The sequence below is a fragment of the Eulemur rufifrons genome, chromosome 3, assembly GCF_041146395.1.
Source record: "Eulemur rufifrons isolate Redbay chromosome 3, OSU_ERuf_1, whole genome shotgun sequence".
NCBI classification, from domain to species: domain Eukaryota; kingdom Metazoa; phylum Chordata; class Mammalia; order Primates; family Lemuridae; genus Eulemur; species Eulemur rufifrons.
Window position 1 is genome coordinate 24,063,409 of NC_090985.1, and position 17,362 is coordinate 24,080,770.

General features: G+C 50.6%; 1 protein-coding gene across 2 annotated transcripts in view; it reads left to right on the top strand.

Moving 5' to 3' along the window:
• ARHGAP39 (Rho GTPase activating protein 39) overlaps nucleotides 1-17,362 on the top strand; it is a 62,854-nt gene that overhangs the window by 39,125 nt on the left and 6,367 nt on the right. The window contains exons 4-6 of one of the 2 annotated variants that reach the window (XM_069465847.1): nucleotides 3,794-5,156; nucleotides 6,578-7,139; nucleotides 16,960-17,052. In XM_069465847.1, coding sequence (XP_069321948.1) covers nucleotides 3,794-5,156; nucleotides 6,578-7,139; nucleotides 16,960-17,052 — 2,018 coding nt within the window. The remainder of the gene's footprint in view (nucleotides 1-3,793; nucleotides 5,157-6,577; nucleotides 7,140-16,959; nucleotides 17,053-17,362) is intronic. The other variant, XM_069465848.1, reaches the window with a different exon arrangement.

Genomic DNA, 17,362 nt, shown 5'->3' on the forward strand with positions numbered 1-17,362 from the left:
GTGAGGAGAGAGAGCTCTGGGGTCCTGCCTGCCCCTGGAGAGATGGGATGACGTGTGCTCAGGAGGAGGGCCTGGGAGGCCAGCTGCGGAGGCTGGGCTGGGTGGAGCGGGCAGACACATCCCAGGAGGAAGCCTGGCAGGCAGCTGAAGGCACAGAGCCATTGAGGCTGCCCAGGGGCCCCAGGGGTGAGGGGCAGCAAGCTCAGCCAGTGGGCTAAAATGACAGTGGGCAGAGCCTGGGCCTAGATATGAGGAGCTGAGATGGGCAGGGCAGTGGGGTTGGGGGAACACAGGCGTGGGGCTGCAGAAAGGTCTGGAACACAGGTGTGGGGCTGCAGAAAGGTCTGGCAGGGCTCAGTAGCTGCCGTGCCTGGACTGTGGAAAGGCAAGTGAGGCAGGTTGGTGAGAGAGACCTCAGAAGACACTCTGGGCATCTGTGGGGTGTGGTCTCTGGGCCTCTTGGTGTGTCCCCATCTGTGACATGGAGCCCATGACTCAGGTGCCCTGCATGGGCCTTGGGCATACTTTGAGGAGGTGCTTGGCACACGGACTTGCAGCCAAGCAGCCTCCCCTCCCCGTGGTCTGCATGGCCCATTTCCTCCCTCTTCTGCCCTGACTGGGCCAACCACTCTCAGTTAGTTCCCCAAATGGAGTGTGTTATCTGACCAGCAAGCCTTTTAGTGACACTCACCCCCGCCCTCCTTGCATCCCGTGGCTTCTTGTCCTATCTTAGGGACCCCGGCTGACAGCTGGGGAGGTGCCTCCTCAGGCCACAGCCCAGCACCCGTGTGGTGAGTATCGGCTGCGCCCTATACTCGGCCTAGCATGGAGGGTAAGGCAGTATCTGTGGAGTGGTAAATAGAGGCACAGATGTGCAAAAATAAAGGTTCACATTTACTGAGTGTTTTCTGTGTGTCCTCAGCTAAGGACTTTATCATACACACATCGTGTTATTGAATCTTCATAATAACTGATGAGAAAACTGAGACAGAAAGATGTTGAGTGAAACCTAAGCCTGCTGCAGGGAGTGACAGGTGGTGTTCAGTCCCAGATCTCTTGGGCTCCGCAGCCTTTCACACCATGTCTCCCCAGACAGTGGGGGTTGACGCTGCAGCCAGCCCTCGGGGAACTGGCTCTACTGTCCCCTCCACCTGGCTGGCCCCTGGTGGCAGATAGGAGCAGCCTCCAGCAGCCAAGAGGAGAAATCCCAGGAACGAGCACCCTGGCCATGCCTCCCCCATCACCCAGGTGATGAGAAGTTGTAGCCTCATCCAGAGAGACCCAGCATCAGTCAGGGACAGAAGCAGCAGGACCAGACTGCCCATCTGGCTTACTGAGATGGTCAGAATTTCCAGTGGATGGACTTATCAGAGACCAGTCTCCACACTCGAAAACAGCTGGACAAGCTAAACAGAATATACAGTCACTCTGAAGTCCTCAGAGATCTTGCATGGCCTGGAGATCGGTGGTCCTGGCACATGTGTGATGCTGCCCCTCAGGATGATCCGAGAGGCTGAGCAGCTGAGCCGGCCTAGGGGGATTCCTCCAGGCTGGAATGCCAAACATCCAGTGTTTAGGAATCACCAAAAAGCAGCCCCAGCTCACGGTCTGTGCTTATACTCCTGAAGGGCTACACCTAGGAATAAAGTGAGCCATAATTAGACCAGCCCGCAAGGCATGAGCACGGCATCCTGTCACCTCAGCGTCAGACAGGGTTTGGGTGATCTGCCCTTACTCTAACTGCCCGCCAGAAATAAGTAAAGGCAAAGCCCAAATTATCTCTATAATTTTTCATACATAATGATCAAAATTTCAGTCTAAATTTATCAGAAGTTATTTTTTTTTTTTTATTTTTTTGAGACAGAGTCTCACTTTGTTGCCCAGGCTAGAGTGAGTGCCGTGGCGTCAGCCTAGCTCACAGCAACCTCAAACTCCTGAGCTCAAGGGATCCTCCTGTCTCAGTGTCCCGAGTAGCTGGGACTACAGGCATGCACCACCATGCCCGGCTAATTTTTTCTATATATATTTTTAGCTGTCCATATAATTTCTTTCTATTTTAGTAGAGATGGGGTCTCGCTCTTGCTCAGGCTGGTCTCGAACTCCTGAGCTCAAACGATCCGCCCACCTCGGCCTCCCAGAGTGCTAGGATTACAGGCATGAGCCACCGCGCCCGGCCAGAAGTTATTAAAAATAGAAACAGACCCACAGATCCACATTTTGGAGTTATCAGACACAGACTGTAATTAATATGATTTATATACATAAAATATTAAGTGGCAATTAAAAATAATCAAATTGATACCTAAAACTGAAAAATACAACAAAAATTAAGAAATCAATAGATGGGTACTATGGTCTGAATGTTTGTGTCCCCCCGGCCACTGCAAATTCATATGCTGAAATTCCAACCACCAAGGTGATGGTATTAGAGGGTAGAGCCTTTGGGGGATGATTAGATCATGAGGACAGATTGAGGGATTAATGGGACTAATGAATGGAATTAGTGTCCTTATAAAAAGCAGCACAAGAGATACCTCTTACCCCTTCCACCATGTGAGGACACAGCATCAAGGGACCATCTATGAACCAGAAAACAAGCCCTCACCAGACACCAGATATGCTGGCACCTGGATCTAGGACTTCCCAGCCTCTAGAACTGTGAGAAATAAATTCCTATTGTTTTTAAGCTACCTAGTTTATGGTATTTTGTTATAGCAGCCTGAACAGACTAAAACAATGGATTTAAGAGCATATTAAACATAGCTGAATAGAAAATTGATAAATTGGAAAATAGATCAGAAGAAAATACTTATTCTTAAGTATGGAGAGGCCAAGGGATGGGAAGTACAGCATGAAAACCACACGGCGTAGAGAAGGACTGTAGTTGGATTCCCAGAAGAGAGGAGAGAGGAAACAGGGTAAACTAACAATTGAAAAGATAATAGCTAAAAGTTTTCCAAAAATCACAGAAGATGTCAAGCCACAGATTTAAGAAGTGCTGTGAACCACAAGTGAGAACCACACCTGAGTAGGCTGGGGAAGGGGGCCTGCTCATCTCTTCCTGGACAGTGTCCTGGGTGCAGGACCAGTGAGCGGTGCGCATGTGGGCGTCCTGTCCGCTTCCTGCCCAGCAGTGTGGCCAGGGCAGTGTTGCCCATGTAATCAATGAGCCAGTGAGGCTCAAAAGAGGCCCAACAACTAACGTGACTCCCATTGGGTGGAGGGTCCAGCATTCGGACAGTGCGGCCCTCGGGGATTGTGGGTGTTGGTGGGAGCTGGAGGGACAATGTTGTCTGGGTCCAGGTGAAAGTGGTAACCTGGGACAGCGTCAGGAGAAAATGGTCAGTCATCTTGGAGCTCACAGGAGCCTCTGGCTGAAAAATGGAGCCCTGAGATGCTGGTGCTGTGCCCTGCTGGGCTCACCTAGACTCCTGGGGCCATTGGCGGTTGACCCCACTGCTGATAGGAGCCCAGGCAGGCCTTAGGCCCAGGAGTGAAGCCCGTAGCAGGGCTCAGTGTACGGCTCAGGAAAGATGCACATGGAATCCAGAGGCAAGAGATCCCTGGCAGGTCCTCAGTTACAGAAGCAGCTGTGTGCCTGGTGCTGGGCTGGAGACAGGAATGGGCAGCAGCCATTGTGGAGAGCCCTAGAGGGGAGGGCTATGGGCTGGGCAGTGCATGGACCAAGAAATGGCGCACAGATGGTTCCCAGGGAGGCAGGGTGGAGAGGATGCTGTGAGCCCAGGCTCTCCCACTTCCCCTGAGTAACCATGCCCATCCACTCCCCACACAGGACCTCCTCGCTCCGGTGGAACTCAGGCACGAAGGAGCGTGTGCTCATCAAGGTGGCTGACCGTGAGCCCAGCTTCCTTGCCCCCCAGGGCAATGGCTGCCCCCCAGACGGCCAACCCGGGGGCCGCTCCCGCAGACCCTCTGGCAGCCAGCACTCGCCCAGCCTGCAGACCTTCTCTCCAGAGGCTGACGGCACCGTCTTCTTCCCAGAGAGAAGACCATCCCCCTTCCTAAAGAGGGCCGAGCTCCCCGGCAGCTGTTCCCCACTGCTGGCCCAGCCCCGAAAACCCTCCAGTGACTCGCAGCCCTCCTCCCCACGCTACGGCTATGAGCCTCCCCTCTATGAGGAGCCCCCAGTGGAATACCAGGCTCCCATCTATGATGAGCCCCCCATGGATGTGCAGTATGAGGCCAGTGGGAGCTTCCAGGCCAGCTCGCCCCAGAGGTCGCCGGGACGCAAGCCCCGTGCCTTCCTGCCATCGTCCAAGCAGGCACCTCCCTCACCCTGCCAGCAGCTAGTGCTCACCAAACAGAAGTGCCCGGAGCGCTTCATGAGTCTGGAATACAGCCCCGCAGGCAAGGAGTATGTGCGGCAGCTGGTGTATGTGGAGCAGGCGGGCTCCAGCCCCAAGCTGCGTGCTGGCCCCCGGCATAAGTACACACCCAACCCTGGGGGCGGCTCCTACTCCCTACAGCCCAGCCCCTGCCTGCTGAGGGACCAGCGACTGGGTGTCAAGTCCGGAGACTACAGCACCATGGAGGGGCCCGAGCTGCGGCCTGGCCCAGTGCACACACCACTGCCGCAGGCCCAGGAGGACACCATGTCCTGGTCCAGCCAGCAGGACACCATGTCGTCCACTGGCTACTCCCCGGGCACGCGCAAGAGAAAGAGCAGAAAGCCCTCTCTGTGCCAGGCCCCTAACACCCCTGCCACCGACGGCCCAGGGGACCTGCTCCACGAGCAGCCCCTGGCAGAGGAACGGCCCCCCTGCGGGCCCAGCCTCACCCCAGTGAAGCGCACAGAGGGTGAGGTGGATGGGGTGCGGGGCACTGCTGAGCCCTTCCTGGCACAGGCGCGGCTGGCCTGGGAGGCACAGCAGGTCCACTTCCACATGAAGCAGAGGAGCAGCTGGGATTCCCAGCAGGATGGCTCGGGCTATGAGAGTGACGGCGCCTTGCCGCTGCCCATGCCTGGGCCCGTGGTGCGCGCCTTCAGCGAGGATGAGGCCCTGGCCCAGCAGGAGAGCAGGCACTGGAAGAGGAGCACCTTCGAGAAGCTCGGCTTCCCCCAGATCCTACTCGAGAAGAGCATCTCCGTGCAGACCAATCTGGCCTCGCCGGAGCCTTACCTCCACCCCTCACAGGTGAGGGGTACTGTGGTGAGGTCAGGGGTCTCCAGGCCCCCAGACAGGCCTGAGAGCTTGGGGACAGCATGTGGGGCAGGTGGGTGGGCAGCAGGCCAGGCTCAGGTGTTTCTGGTGCCCACGATGTTAGTGTGGCACGTAGTGGTCCTGATGCCTGGCATCTCGAGGCCCTAAGCACACCAGTGGGCTGTGAGGACACAGCTGGCGAGGCCTCCACAGAGGGTGACTTGGGGCTCTGAGCCAGGCTCTTCGGGTCACTTGGAGCTGAGGCCATACCCTGACACCAGGCTGCAGAAGCACACAGAGGCCACAGCAGACTGGGAGGGCAGCTTCCCGACACTGTGCCTGGGCCCTGAGGAAAAGGGGCCACTGGGGTGGTTCTCAGATCCAGTCCCCAGGTGGGGGCTCCCCAGGCAGGAAGAGCTGCTAACGAGGCCGGCCTGGGGTGTCCTGGGGTGTCTTAGCCACAGCTGGAGCCAGAGCAGAGGCCCAGCCTGGCTGCTCCCCAGTGGTGCCAGGAGCAGGTGTGGTACAACCCCCTCAGAGCCCACATGTGGCTCTGTCCAGCAGCTCAGTGCCAAAGCTTCAGTGTCGAAGGTCCTCCCTCCTGGACACCTCCAGGCCCCCAGGACTCCATGTGCTCTGGCGCCCTTGTTTTCACTTCCTGACCCTCACTGATCACACCAAGCTGCTGCAGACACAGGAAGCCGAGGCTGAGGGCAGGCTTGGTGTCCACTGGGTCTGGCTAGTAGCCTGAGAGGCAGGAAGGGTGGAATAAGAATCCAAAGGGCCTCCTAGAGTGGGGATGGTGTGCCTCAAGAGCTGCCATGTGGCCTTACTGACCCTCCAGGCTGCATAGCTCAGAGCAGCTTCCAGTCAGTGTTTCCATCCACTGTTTGTGATACGGAAAGAGGACAGGGCAGAAAGGCTCGGGCCAAGGTCCCCTGAGAGCAACACAGGGAGGGAGGGTCCTCCTGGAGGACCAGCTCCCAGGGTAAAGGTGGAAAGAAGGGCCTTGGGGTCACATGGATGCCAGGAGAAGTGGGATTGGGATCTAGACACTGGCCTTACTCAGTGTGAGTTGCTGCTTTCTGCCCCTAAAGGAGGACGCTAGCACTTCCTTAGGAGGCAACAGCATGAGATCAGCCCCAGCCTAGGGATAGATCCTGATGCCTTCCTCCCCCCCTGCCATCAGCTGGGTCACTGGGGTCCCTGACAGCATGGCTGTTCTGGCTGCTCTGCCTCACCAGGCCCCTCCTGGACCTCCCGTCTCAGGCAGCCTTGTGGTGAGCAGGGCAGCCTCTCACCTGGCTGGGTCAGGTGGGGCCCCCAGCACATACTTCTGGGGCTGTGGTTGAGGTGGGTCAGTTGCCTGGCCCACTCCCGGCCCCTAAAGGCTCAGCCGCATTTATCCTTCTCAGTCTGAGGACCTCGGTGCCTGTGCCCAGTTTGAGAGCAGCCGGCAGAGCCGCAGTGTGATGCCCAGCTCCAGCTGCGTCTTCCCCACCTTCACGCTGCGCAAGCCCTCCTCGGAGACAGACATTGAGAACTGGGCCTCTAAGCACTTCAACAAGCACACCCAGGGCCTCTTCCGGCGGAAGGTGTCCATCGCCAACATGCTGGCCTGGAGCAGCGAGTCCATCAAGAAGCCCATGATCGTGACCAGCGACCGGCACGTGAAAAAGGAGGCCTGCGAGCTCTTCAAGCTGATCCAGATGTACATGGGCGACCGGCGGGCCAAGGTGGACCCACTTCATGTGGCCCTGGAGGTTGTCACCAAAGGCTGGAGCGTGCAGGGCCTGCGGGATGAGCTCTACATCCAGCTGTGCCGGCAGACCACTGAGAACTTCCGCCTCGAGAGCCTGGCCCGTGGGTGGGAGCTCATGGCCATTTGCCTGGCCTTCTTCCCACCCACGCCCAAGTTCCACTCCTACCTGGAGGGCTACATCTACCGGCACATGGATCCCGTCAACGACACCAAAGGTAAGGCCCAGCGTGCAGGACCCTCAGCACCTCCAGGCTCTGCTGCTAGCTCAGGTAAGGGCTGTGGAAGTCTCATGGTCTGTGTCAGGCAGCACCTGGAGAGGTCCCGGCAGCCCCAACAGGGCCTGCCACACAGGAGTGCCACCTCTGAGAGGATGCACATGTCTCCTCAAAAACCCCACACCTGGGTTTCTGCTGGGACTTGGGAATTCTCAGAGGCCCTGAGAAGAGGCCATCCTGGCAGAGATAAGGACATGTGGCCTCAGTGTCTCGGCCAGCCAGTGTTCACTGTACTCCAAGTCCACTATGGCTGGTCACCCTCCCTGACGTGGACAGGGCAGCAGTGATCAGGTCCCTGCGTGCTTGCTTTCTGCTCCTGCAGCCTAGGGGTGGTGACCACCCCGGTGAGACTCAGGCCGTCTGGGTCTGGATGGGGCATCCTGGCAGAAAGCTGTGAGCAGGTCAAGTGTGATGATGGGCTTGTCGTGTTCAGGTCTAGCGAGACCTGAGTTGCCCCAGGGGTCAGAAGTTGGGGCCAGCACAGGTAGCCACTTGCTTATAGCTGCCTAGGGCCATGCAGGAGGCCAGATTGTGCCCGGGCTCCCGTAGCTGATGTTCTGGGTCCGTCTGGGCCTGGGCCTACACCTGGGCCATGGTCCTGTCAGCCAGGCAGCTCCTACGCTGCTAACCTAGTAGCCAGACTGAGTCCCTGGCTGGGCAGAGTGAGCACAGGGCAGGCCCATAGGCAGCTGTGTGTCTGTGGCAGGCCATCCATGCCAATGTTGTGGGCATCTACAGGGCACAGCCAGGGAGCCAACACCCAGACACACATGCACACATGCATGCCCTCAGGTCAGACATGCACAGACTGCTCTGCTGCAATGAGAGTCTACCCTCGCTAGGCCTTTGCCTCTGAAGAGATTGGGCCCCTGGTCAGGGTCTTGCCCCCAGCCCAGATGTTGGGGGAAGTGGCCGCCCCACTGCTGAGGGGCCAGGGTGTGGGCTCACAAAGGTGGGGTGGAGGCTACAGGACTGTGGCAGGTCCTAGAGACAGTTCGTCAGGCATACCCACCATCCAGCACACCAGCTGCTTGTGGGAGATTTTGGAAGGCATGCATTTGTACCCCAGGCATGTGCATTTCGACACAAGATCACAGCAGAGGCAGTGTCTGGCTATGGAGGACCTGCATGAAGTAGCAGAGCCAGGTGCTGAGCATCCTGCGTCTGGCCCTGTGGGCTATAGTGGGGTCTTGGTGAACTCCAGGCCTTGGTCTTCTTGGGCCTTTCTAGAAGCAGGTAGGGTCCTGGGGCTGTGTTCCTGTTGGCATCATAGTTCACCTTCTCAGCCTCTTCCAGAGGGGCCTTGAAATGTTGCACTTTGAGATGGAGGCTGTGGAAATGTGTCTTCACTGTTCAGCACAGCACTCAGCCCAAAGTGGGAACCTAAGAGTAAGCAAGTGAGTAGTTAGGGCTGCTGACCAGCAGATGTGTGGCTGGACCATACCCGCTGGCTGGGTCTTCTCAGGGGAATTTGTGTTCCAGGCCGCATTTGGGGGGCGGAGTGGGGGGTGGGGCAGAACATTGCCCTTTACACAGAGGTTTGTGTGCCTTTGTCCTGATATTTTATACCCATGGGGTCCTGGCTGGCGTGTACAGGGGAATCAGGGCTCTGTCTTGGCAGCCATGGCTTCAAAGACCACCCACCCCACCCCCCGCCCCCGGAAGGCACACGAGATCTCAAAGTACCATATGGGCCAGGGCCTCGGGGTCTGGGGCTCTGTGTGGTCCCACTGGCAGGTGGCCTGCATCCAGGCTGCCGCACTGGGGCACTCTCACAGCTAGAACCCAGTCCGCAGCCACAAGATCCGCTCCTAGGTTCATCTGTGAGAGGCCCTGCTTAACCCTGAGTCCAGACAAGAGGCTTCTACATACAAGGTGATCATCCCTTCTCAGATGGGCCTCACACTCCCTCCAACCAGCCCCCTGTCCCTGGGAGGCGCCACTTTTCACATGCAGGTAACATTGGTCAGAAAGACAGGCCCCATCAGTGCAGGAAGATGTAGCCTGAGCCTTGAAGGCCTTAGAAAAAGAAAACTGCAACCCACAGGGACAGGACACCTGTCTGCAGACACATGTTGAGGGGCAGAACTGAGCCTGGCTCCCATGCCTGGTGCATTGCCCTCAACCACCTGCTTGCCTCAGCCTCAGGAACCTCTGATTGACTCATCCACCAGCATCTGTGTGACCTCCACTGTGTGGTCACCACCCCTAGGGACCAAGGCACCGTGAAGTGAGCCCCAACTCAGCCTGTCCCATGTGTGGCTGCACCTTTTTGCCAGGAACCAGTTGGGAGTCCCCTGGTTTGTGCCCAGGACCTCCCTCAACAGGCCCTCGACAGAGACATTGAGGCACACTTGGTGGATACAACAGACTTCACTCTCCCACCTGTTCCACAAAGGTAGAACCTGTTCCACTACTCTGTGAGCACTTTGGAAGGCTGCAGATCCTGAGGGCTTTTACGCACTGCTCAGCTGCATGCATTCAACAAGACTTCCTGGCATCTGGTTCATGAGGACAGATTGCACATTTGCTTTAACTCTGCCTTGAACTCTTGCCAGAAAAAAAAAAAAAGTGAAGATTTAGAACAAAGAAAGGTGAATATAAATAAACATTAAAAAAAAAACCAACAATAGTGAAGGAATCTTTAGAAGGCTAAAAAAACCCACAAAGGAATGTTAAATGGTGCAGCCGCTATGGAAAATAGTATGGTGATTCCTCAAATAATTAAAAATAGAGGCCAAGCGTGGTGGCTCATGCCTGTAATCCCAGCACTATGGGAGGCCGAGGTGGGAAGATCGCTTGAGCTCAGGAGTTCAAGACCAGTGTGAGCAACTGCGAGACCCTGTCTCTACTAAAAATAGAAAAAATTAGCCGGACATGGTGGCGAGTGCCTGTAGTCCCAGCTACTCGAGAGGCTGAGGCAAGGGGATTGCTTAAGTCCAGGGGTTTGAGGTTGCTATGAGCTAGGCTGATGCCACTGCACTCTAGCCCGGGCAACAAAGCAAGACTCTGTCTCAAAAAAAAAAAAAAAAAAAAGAATTACCATGTGACCCAGCAATTCTACTTCTGGGTCTGTACCCAAAAGAAATGAAAGCAAGGATTCTAGTAGATATTTGTACACCCATGTTCATAACACATTATTCACAGTAGCTAAAAGGTAGAAATAACTCATGTGTCCATCAGCAGATGAATGGATAAACAAAAGGTATATACCAAGTGGTATATGCATAAAGTGGAAAATTATTCAGCCTTAAAAAGGAAATTCTGACACATGCTACAACATGGATTAACCTTGAAAATACTATGCTGGTGAAAGAAGCCAGTCACTGAAAGACAAAGACTATGATTCTACTTCTGTGAGGTCCCTGGAGTAGTCACATTCACAGGTACAGAAAGTAGAAAGGTGGATGCCAGGGGCAGGGTGTAGGGAGAAATGGGGAGTTAGTGTTTAATGGGTGCAGAGGTTTAGTTTGGGATGATGACAAAGTTCTGGAGATGGATGGTGGTGATGATTTGCACAACCATCTGAATGTACTTAATGCCACTGAACTATATACTTAAAAATGGTTAAAATGGTAAATTCTATGTTATGTATATTTTACCACTATTAAAAAAACCCACAAAGACAAAATGGGAAAGGAAGAATAACTGTTTTGGAAGCTGGAAGCATGTGGACAAGTGGCAGGAAACTGACATGGCAGACCAAGACAGTAGGAAATCTGAGAAGCTGAAGCAGGTAGCAAACCCTTAAAAGCTCAAAAGTAGGTAGAGCCAGATGGTTCTAGCAATGGGGGAAGGGAGGCCCCTGAAGTTAAAAACAAAAGGATTGGTGAAAGTTTGTTTAAGAAACAAAACAGCTATAGTGGGTAAGAATATATATTCTGAGTCCAGACTGGACTCAAATCCCAGCTACACTATCAAAATAGGCCATATTCAGGGCCATGAAACAAGTTACAGTAAATGTTAAGGAGCGTACATCATAGAAAGTGTGTTCTCCAGCCACAATAGAATTAAATTAGGCATCAGTAACACAAAGATACCTGGAAAATCCCCAAGTATTTAGAAACTAAAGAACATATTACTGGCTGGGCGCGGTGGCTCACGCCTGTAATCCTAGCACTCTAGGAGGCCGAGGCAGGTGGATCACTCGAGGTCAGGAGTTCAAGACCAGCCTGAGCAAGAGTGAGACCCCGTCTCTACTAAAAATAGAAAAATTATATGGACAACTAAAATATATATATACAAAAAATTAGCCGGGCATGGTGGCGCATGGCTGTAGTCCCAGCTACTCAGGAGGCTGAGGCAGTAGGATCGCTTGAGCCCAGGAGTTTGAGGTTGCTGTGAGCTAGACTGACGCCACGGCACTCACTCTAGCCCGGGCAACAGAGTGAGACTCTGTCTCAAAAAAAAAAAAAAAAAAAAGAACATATTACTGAATAACCTATTTGTCAAATAAAAATCAAAAGGGAAATTAGTATTTTGAAGTAAAAGAAAATGAAAACAAAACATAGTAAAATTTGTAGGATGCAGCCAAAGCAGTTCTTAGAGGGAACCTTATAGCATAGCACCTAAATGGCTGTATTAGAAAAGAAAATCTCAAATTAATAACCTCAGCTGCTGCTTTAAGAAATTTTTTTAAAAAAGAGTAAATTATACCAAGAGTAAGCAGAAGAAAGGAAATAATGAAGATTACAGTAGAAATCAAATGAAAAGGAAAAAAAAGACAATAGAGAAAATCAGTGAAATAAAAAGCTGATTCTTGCGGAAGATTAATAAAATTGATAAACCTCAGCCAGACTGATCATGACAAAAAGAGTGAAGACATAAATTACCATCAAGAATGAACCTGAGGCCGGGCGCGGTGGCTCACGCCTGTAATCCTAGCACTCTGGGAGGCCGAGGTGGGCGGATCGTTTGAGCTCAGGAGTTCGAGACCAGCCTGAGCAAGAGCGAGACCCCATCTCTACTAAAAATAGAAAGAAATTACATGGACAACTAAAAATATATATAGAAAAAATTAGCCGGGCATGGTGGTGCATGCCTGTAGTCCCAGCTACTCGGGAGGCTGAGACAGGAGGATCCCTTGAGCTCAGGAGTTTGAGGTTGCTGTGAGCTAGGCTGACGCCATGGCACTCACTCTAGCCTGGGCAACAGAGTGAGACTCTGTCTCAAAAAAAAAAAAAAAATGAACCTGGTGCAATGTTATGCACCTGTGGTCTCAGCTACTCTGGAGGCTGAGGTGGAAGGATTGCTTGAGCCCAGGAGTTCATGACCAGCCAGGACAATATAGCAAGACCCCCCAACTCAAAAAAAACAAACAAAAAAAAAGGAATGAGAACTTACATCATTACAGATTCTACAGATGTTAAAAGGATAATAAGGACATATTATGAACTTTATGCCAGTAAATTTGTAAATTTAGAGGAAATGGAAAAATTCCTTGAATGATATAAACTACCAAGCATCATTTAATAAGAAATGATCTAAAATAATGTACAAAGTCATATATCCATGAAAGAAATTGAATTTGTACTTAAAAACCTTTGCAAAGAAAATTCCAGGCCCAAATGGCTTCACTGATGAATTCTACCAAACATTTACTTGTTTGTATAGCAATTCTACATAATCTTTCAGAAAATTGAAGCAGAATATTTCTTAATTCATTCTATACTAAAATCAGAAAAGGATATTAGAAAAAAGGAAGTGTCCCTCATGAACATAAATGCAGAAATTCCTAACAATATTTTAGCAAGTTGAACCCAGAAATACATAAAAGGGATAATGCATCTTGACTAAGTAGAGTTTATCCAAGGAATGAATGGTTGGTATAATGTTAAAAAATCCATCAATATAAATCACCATATCAACAAAGTAAAAAACATATCATCTCAATAGGTGTCGAAAAAGCATTTGACAAAATTGAACAGTCCATTCTTTTTCTTTTTTTTTTTTAAGATACAGAGTCTCATTCTGTTGCCCAGATTAGACTCAAACTCCTGGGATCAAGTGATTCTCTCACCCCAGCCTCCATAGTAGTAGACTACAGGCATGTGTGCCACTAAGCCTGGCTAATATTCCATTCTTTTTTTTTTTTTTTTTTTTTGAGACAGAGTCTCACTCTGTTGCCCAGGCTAGAGTGAGTGCCGTGGCGTCAGCCTAGCTCACAGCAACCTCAAACTCCTGAGCTCAAGGGATCCTCCTGTCTCAGCCTCCCGAGTAGTTGGGACTACAGGCATGCACCACCATGCCCGGCTAATTTTTTCTATGTATATTTTTAGCTGTCCATATAATTTCTTTCTATTTTTAGTAGAGATGGGGTCTCGCTCTTGCTCAGGCTGGTCTCGAACTCCTGAGCTCAAACGATCCGCCCACCTCGGCCTCCTAGAGTGCTAGGATTACAGGCGTGAGCCACCGCGCCTGGCCTCCATTCTTGATAAAAACAAACTGGGAATAGAAAGGAACCAGCCAGGTACGGTGGCTCACACCTGTAATCCTAGCACTCTGGGAGGCCAAGTCAGGAGGATCAATTGAGCTCAGGAGTTCGACACCAGCCTGAGCAAGAGCGAGACCCTGTCTCTACTAAAAACAGAAAAATTAGCCAGGTGTGGTGGCAAGCGCCTGTATCCCAGCTACTCAGAAGGCTGAGTCAGAAGGATTGCCTGAGCCCAGGAGTTTGAGGTTGCTGTGAGCTAGGCTGATGCCATGGCACTCTAGGCAGGGCAACAGAGCAAGTCTCTGTCTCAAAAAAATAAATAAAAATAAAAAATAAAATAGAAGGGAACCTCTTCACCTTGGTAAAGGGGATATATAAAATACCTATAGTACCCAAAAAGAACTGAAAGCAGGTACTCAAACAGATACTTGTATACCAGTGTCCACAGCAGCACTATTCACAATAGCAAAAAGGTGGAAACAGCCCAAGCATCCATCACAGATGAATGGATAAACAAATGTGGTTTATCCATACAATGAAATAGTATTCAGCCATTAAAAGAATGAAATTCTTATAGGCTACAACCTGGATGAACCTTGAAAACATGCTAAGTGAAAGAAGCCATACATAAAAGGACAAATATTGTATGATTCCACTTACATGAAATATTTAGAATAGGCAAATTCATAGAGATGGTATGCTTGGGGACGGGGTGGGAACAGGGAGTTATTGCTTCATGGGTACAGAGTTTTGTTTGGGAAGATGAGAGGGCTTGAAAGGCAGAAAGTGATGATAGTTGTACAACATTATGAATGTAGTTAATGCCACTGAACTGTACTTTAAAAATCGTTAAATGGCTAGTTTAGGCTTATATTTTACCGCAGTTAACAATATATAGCCAGCATCATACTTAACAGTCAAAGACTGAGTGCTTTCCCCCAACATCAGCAGTAAGGTAGGGACCTCCAGTCTCACCATGTATACTCAACACCATCTGGAGGACTTAGCCAGTGCACTAAGTCATGAAGAAGAAAGAAAAGGTATCCACACTGGAAAGGAAGTGTACACTTATCTTTATTCACAGATAACATGATCCTCTATATAGAATAACCTATGGAATCTACAAAAATACTACTAGAACTAATTGAGTTTAGCAAGGTTGCAGGCTACAAGTCCAATATATAAAAATTAATCATATTTCTATATACTAGCAACAACCTATTAGAAATTGATATTTTTAAAATGCCATTTGAAATAAAATTTAAAAATACAATATACTTAGAGATAAATCTGACAAAAGATGTGTAAGACCTCTGTAGCAAAAAATACAAAGTGCTGTTGATCATTAAGCCTAAATAAATGAAGAGGTTACTGTGTTCATGAATCAGAAGAGGGGTGGTGAGGAGAGATTGCTCGTTATCTCCCAGCACGTCTTCCTCTGCTTCTCTAACAAAAGAATTTTTAGCTGGGGGGGCAGGGGAGAGACTCAATATTGTTAAGATATCAGTTCTACCCAAATTGATCTATAGATTAAATCCTAATAAAATTTTGTTTTTTTTTAATTTTGGAAATTGACAGGCTAATTCTGAATTTCATAGAAAATACAGAAATTCATAGAAAATACAGATCTACCCAAATTGATCTATAGATTAAATCCTAATAAAATTTTAAGTTTTTTTTTAATTTTGGAAATTGACAGGCTAATTCTGAAATTCATAGAAAATACAGAGGACCTAGAATAGCTAAAAAAAACTCCTTTGAAAAAGAACAAAACTGGAGAACTTACACTACCTGACTTGCTGTAAAGCCACAGTAATCAAGAGAGTGTGGTATTGGCATAAAGGCAGACAGTGGGTGAGTGGAGCAGAGTGGTGAGTTCAGGAATAGACCCCATATGCATGGGTCATTTTCCCTGCAAAGTCAATATAGTGAAGAAAGGATAGTCTTTTCTTCAAATGGTGCTGGAAGAACTGGATATCCAAATGCAAAAAAAGATGAATTTCCACCTATACTTTGCTCTATACACAAAAATTAACTGAAAATTGTTCATAAACCAAAATATAAAACCTAGAAGTATAAATCTTTTAGAACAAAACATTGAAAATCTTTGTTTTCCTGAGTTAGGCAAAGATTTTTATATAAACGTTGATAAATTGGACTTCATCAAAGTCAAATCTCCTACAAAAGACATTGTTAAGAGAATGAGAGGATAAGCCAGTTACAATGGATAAGCAAGCGGAGGAAGCTAGAATGCTCCATGTAGTGATGGATTAGAGTTGAAAGCATCAGTGTGAACCCATGTTTAGCAGAATATGGATACAAATGGCTGCATATGGAAGCCTTTGTGGCCGCGTGTGTACACAGGTCAGTACACACACATTTCCTCAGTGTGTCAGCCGAGAAAGCCTGGAAAATGACACCCCAGCAGCAATGAGCACATCTAATACCAGATCTTGGTTTCTAGAGATCTAGAATCATTGGCTGATTCCAGGCCTGGTGCAGGGAATATACTAGATGTAGTGTCAAAAGTAAGGAGGTGGTGGGAGAGGATGGGGCTATCCCAGGGACACTGGAGCCAACAGACAGAGCTCTCAATGGCCACGGCAGAAGCAATTTGAGCAAAAAAATAAAGCCACGTTGGATTGTAACCCAAAGTATAAAATAAATATCTGTAATCCATGCTGATATAAATAAATGATATATAGGAATAGACACATCTATGAAGAAAAATTACAAATAATTTATGTAGATATTCCACCCTTTTCATCCAAAGAGGATGGTGTGGAAGGGGAAACAGTGATACTACAGTGCAGATACCTGACAGGCATGACCTTAGCCAGGTGACCAGAGTTGACAGCAACAAGTCCTGTTGTGCAGAGTGGGAGACATGGCCAGGCTTGCCTGAGGGGAGCCCAGGCCCCTCCTCTCTCTCTCTCCTCTCAGCAGTGCCCGGCGGCGTGAGGCCAGCCACCTTTGCCGCTTCGTTTCCATTGGTTTCCTGGCTGGCGGATGGGCTGAGTGCCTCCTCGCCAGCTCAGGAGCCCATGCCGGTGGGTGGCTGCCCCAGCCTTGCTGTCAGCCAGAGAGCCAGGAGCTGACTGCACCCCACCCCACTGAGCAGGAGCTTCCCTGCTCCTTCCACCCACTCCAGCATGGCAAGGGCCAACTTCCCGGTCCTTGCCCACACAGCCACACACCCCCAGAAACGCTCAGTCCCCAGTTGGATGGGGTCATTCCCACAGGCCCAGGGGCCTCCTCACCGACCAGGCACGGGAACTGTGTGGGCATTTGTGTTCTGTGGTCCTCACGGTTCTCTTTGCTCCCCAGTGACACAGCACATAAAAGCGCTCCTGGAAAGAAACACTAAGAAGAAGTCCAAACTGAGAAAGAAACCCAAGCCTTATGTTGAAGAGCCGGATGGTAGGGCCTCTCCCTGCAGCCCCCGTGTGCTGCATCTGCACAGCTCTGCTCTCCAGCCATGGCCGCCTGGCCTTCTCTTCTCTAACCGCTTCTGGGCTGGGGGTTGGGGCCACTAACCTCAGGTCTGGGGCCTCCTGAGTGAGCTGGAGAGACTTGCCACACCTTGGTGGCAAGGAGGCCCCTGGGCCTTCCAACTTGCTTGGTGGGTTCTTGGTGGGGTGGGCCGTGAAGACTAGCTGGCCAGGGTCTACCGGAGTTGCCCCCCCAGGTGAGTGATTGGGCCTGGCCCAGCATTCAGAAGTCAGCAGGG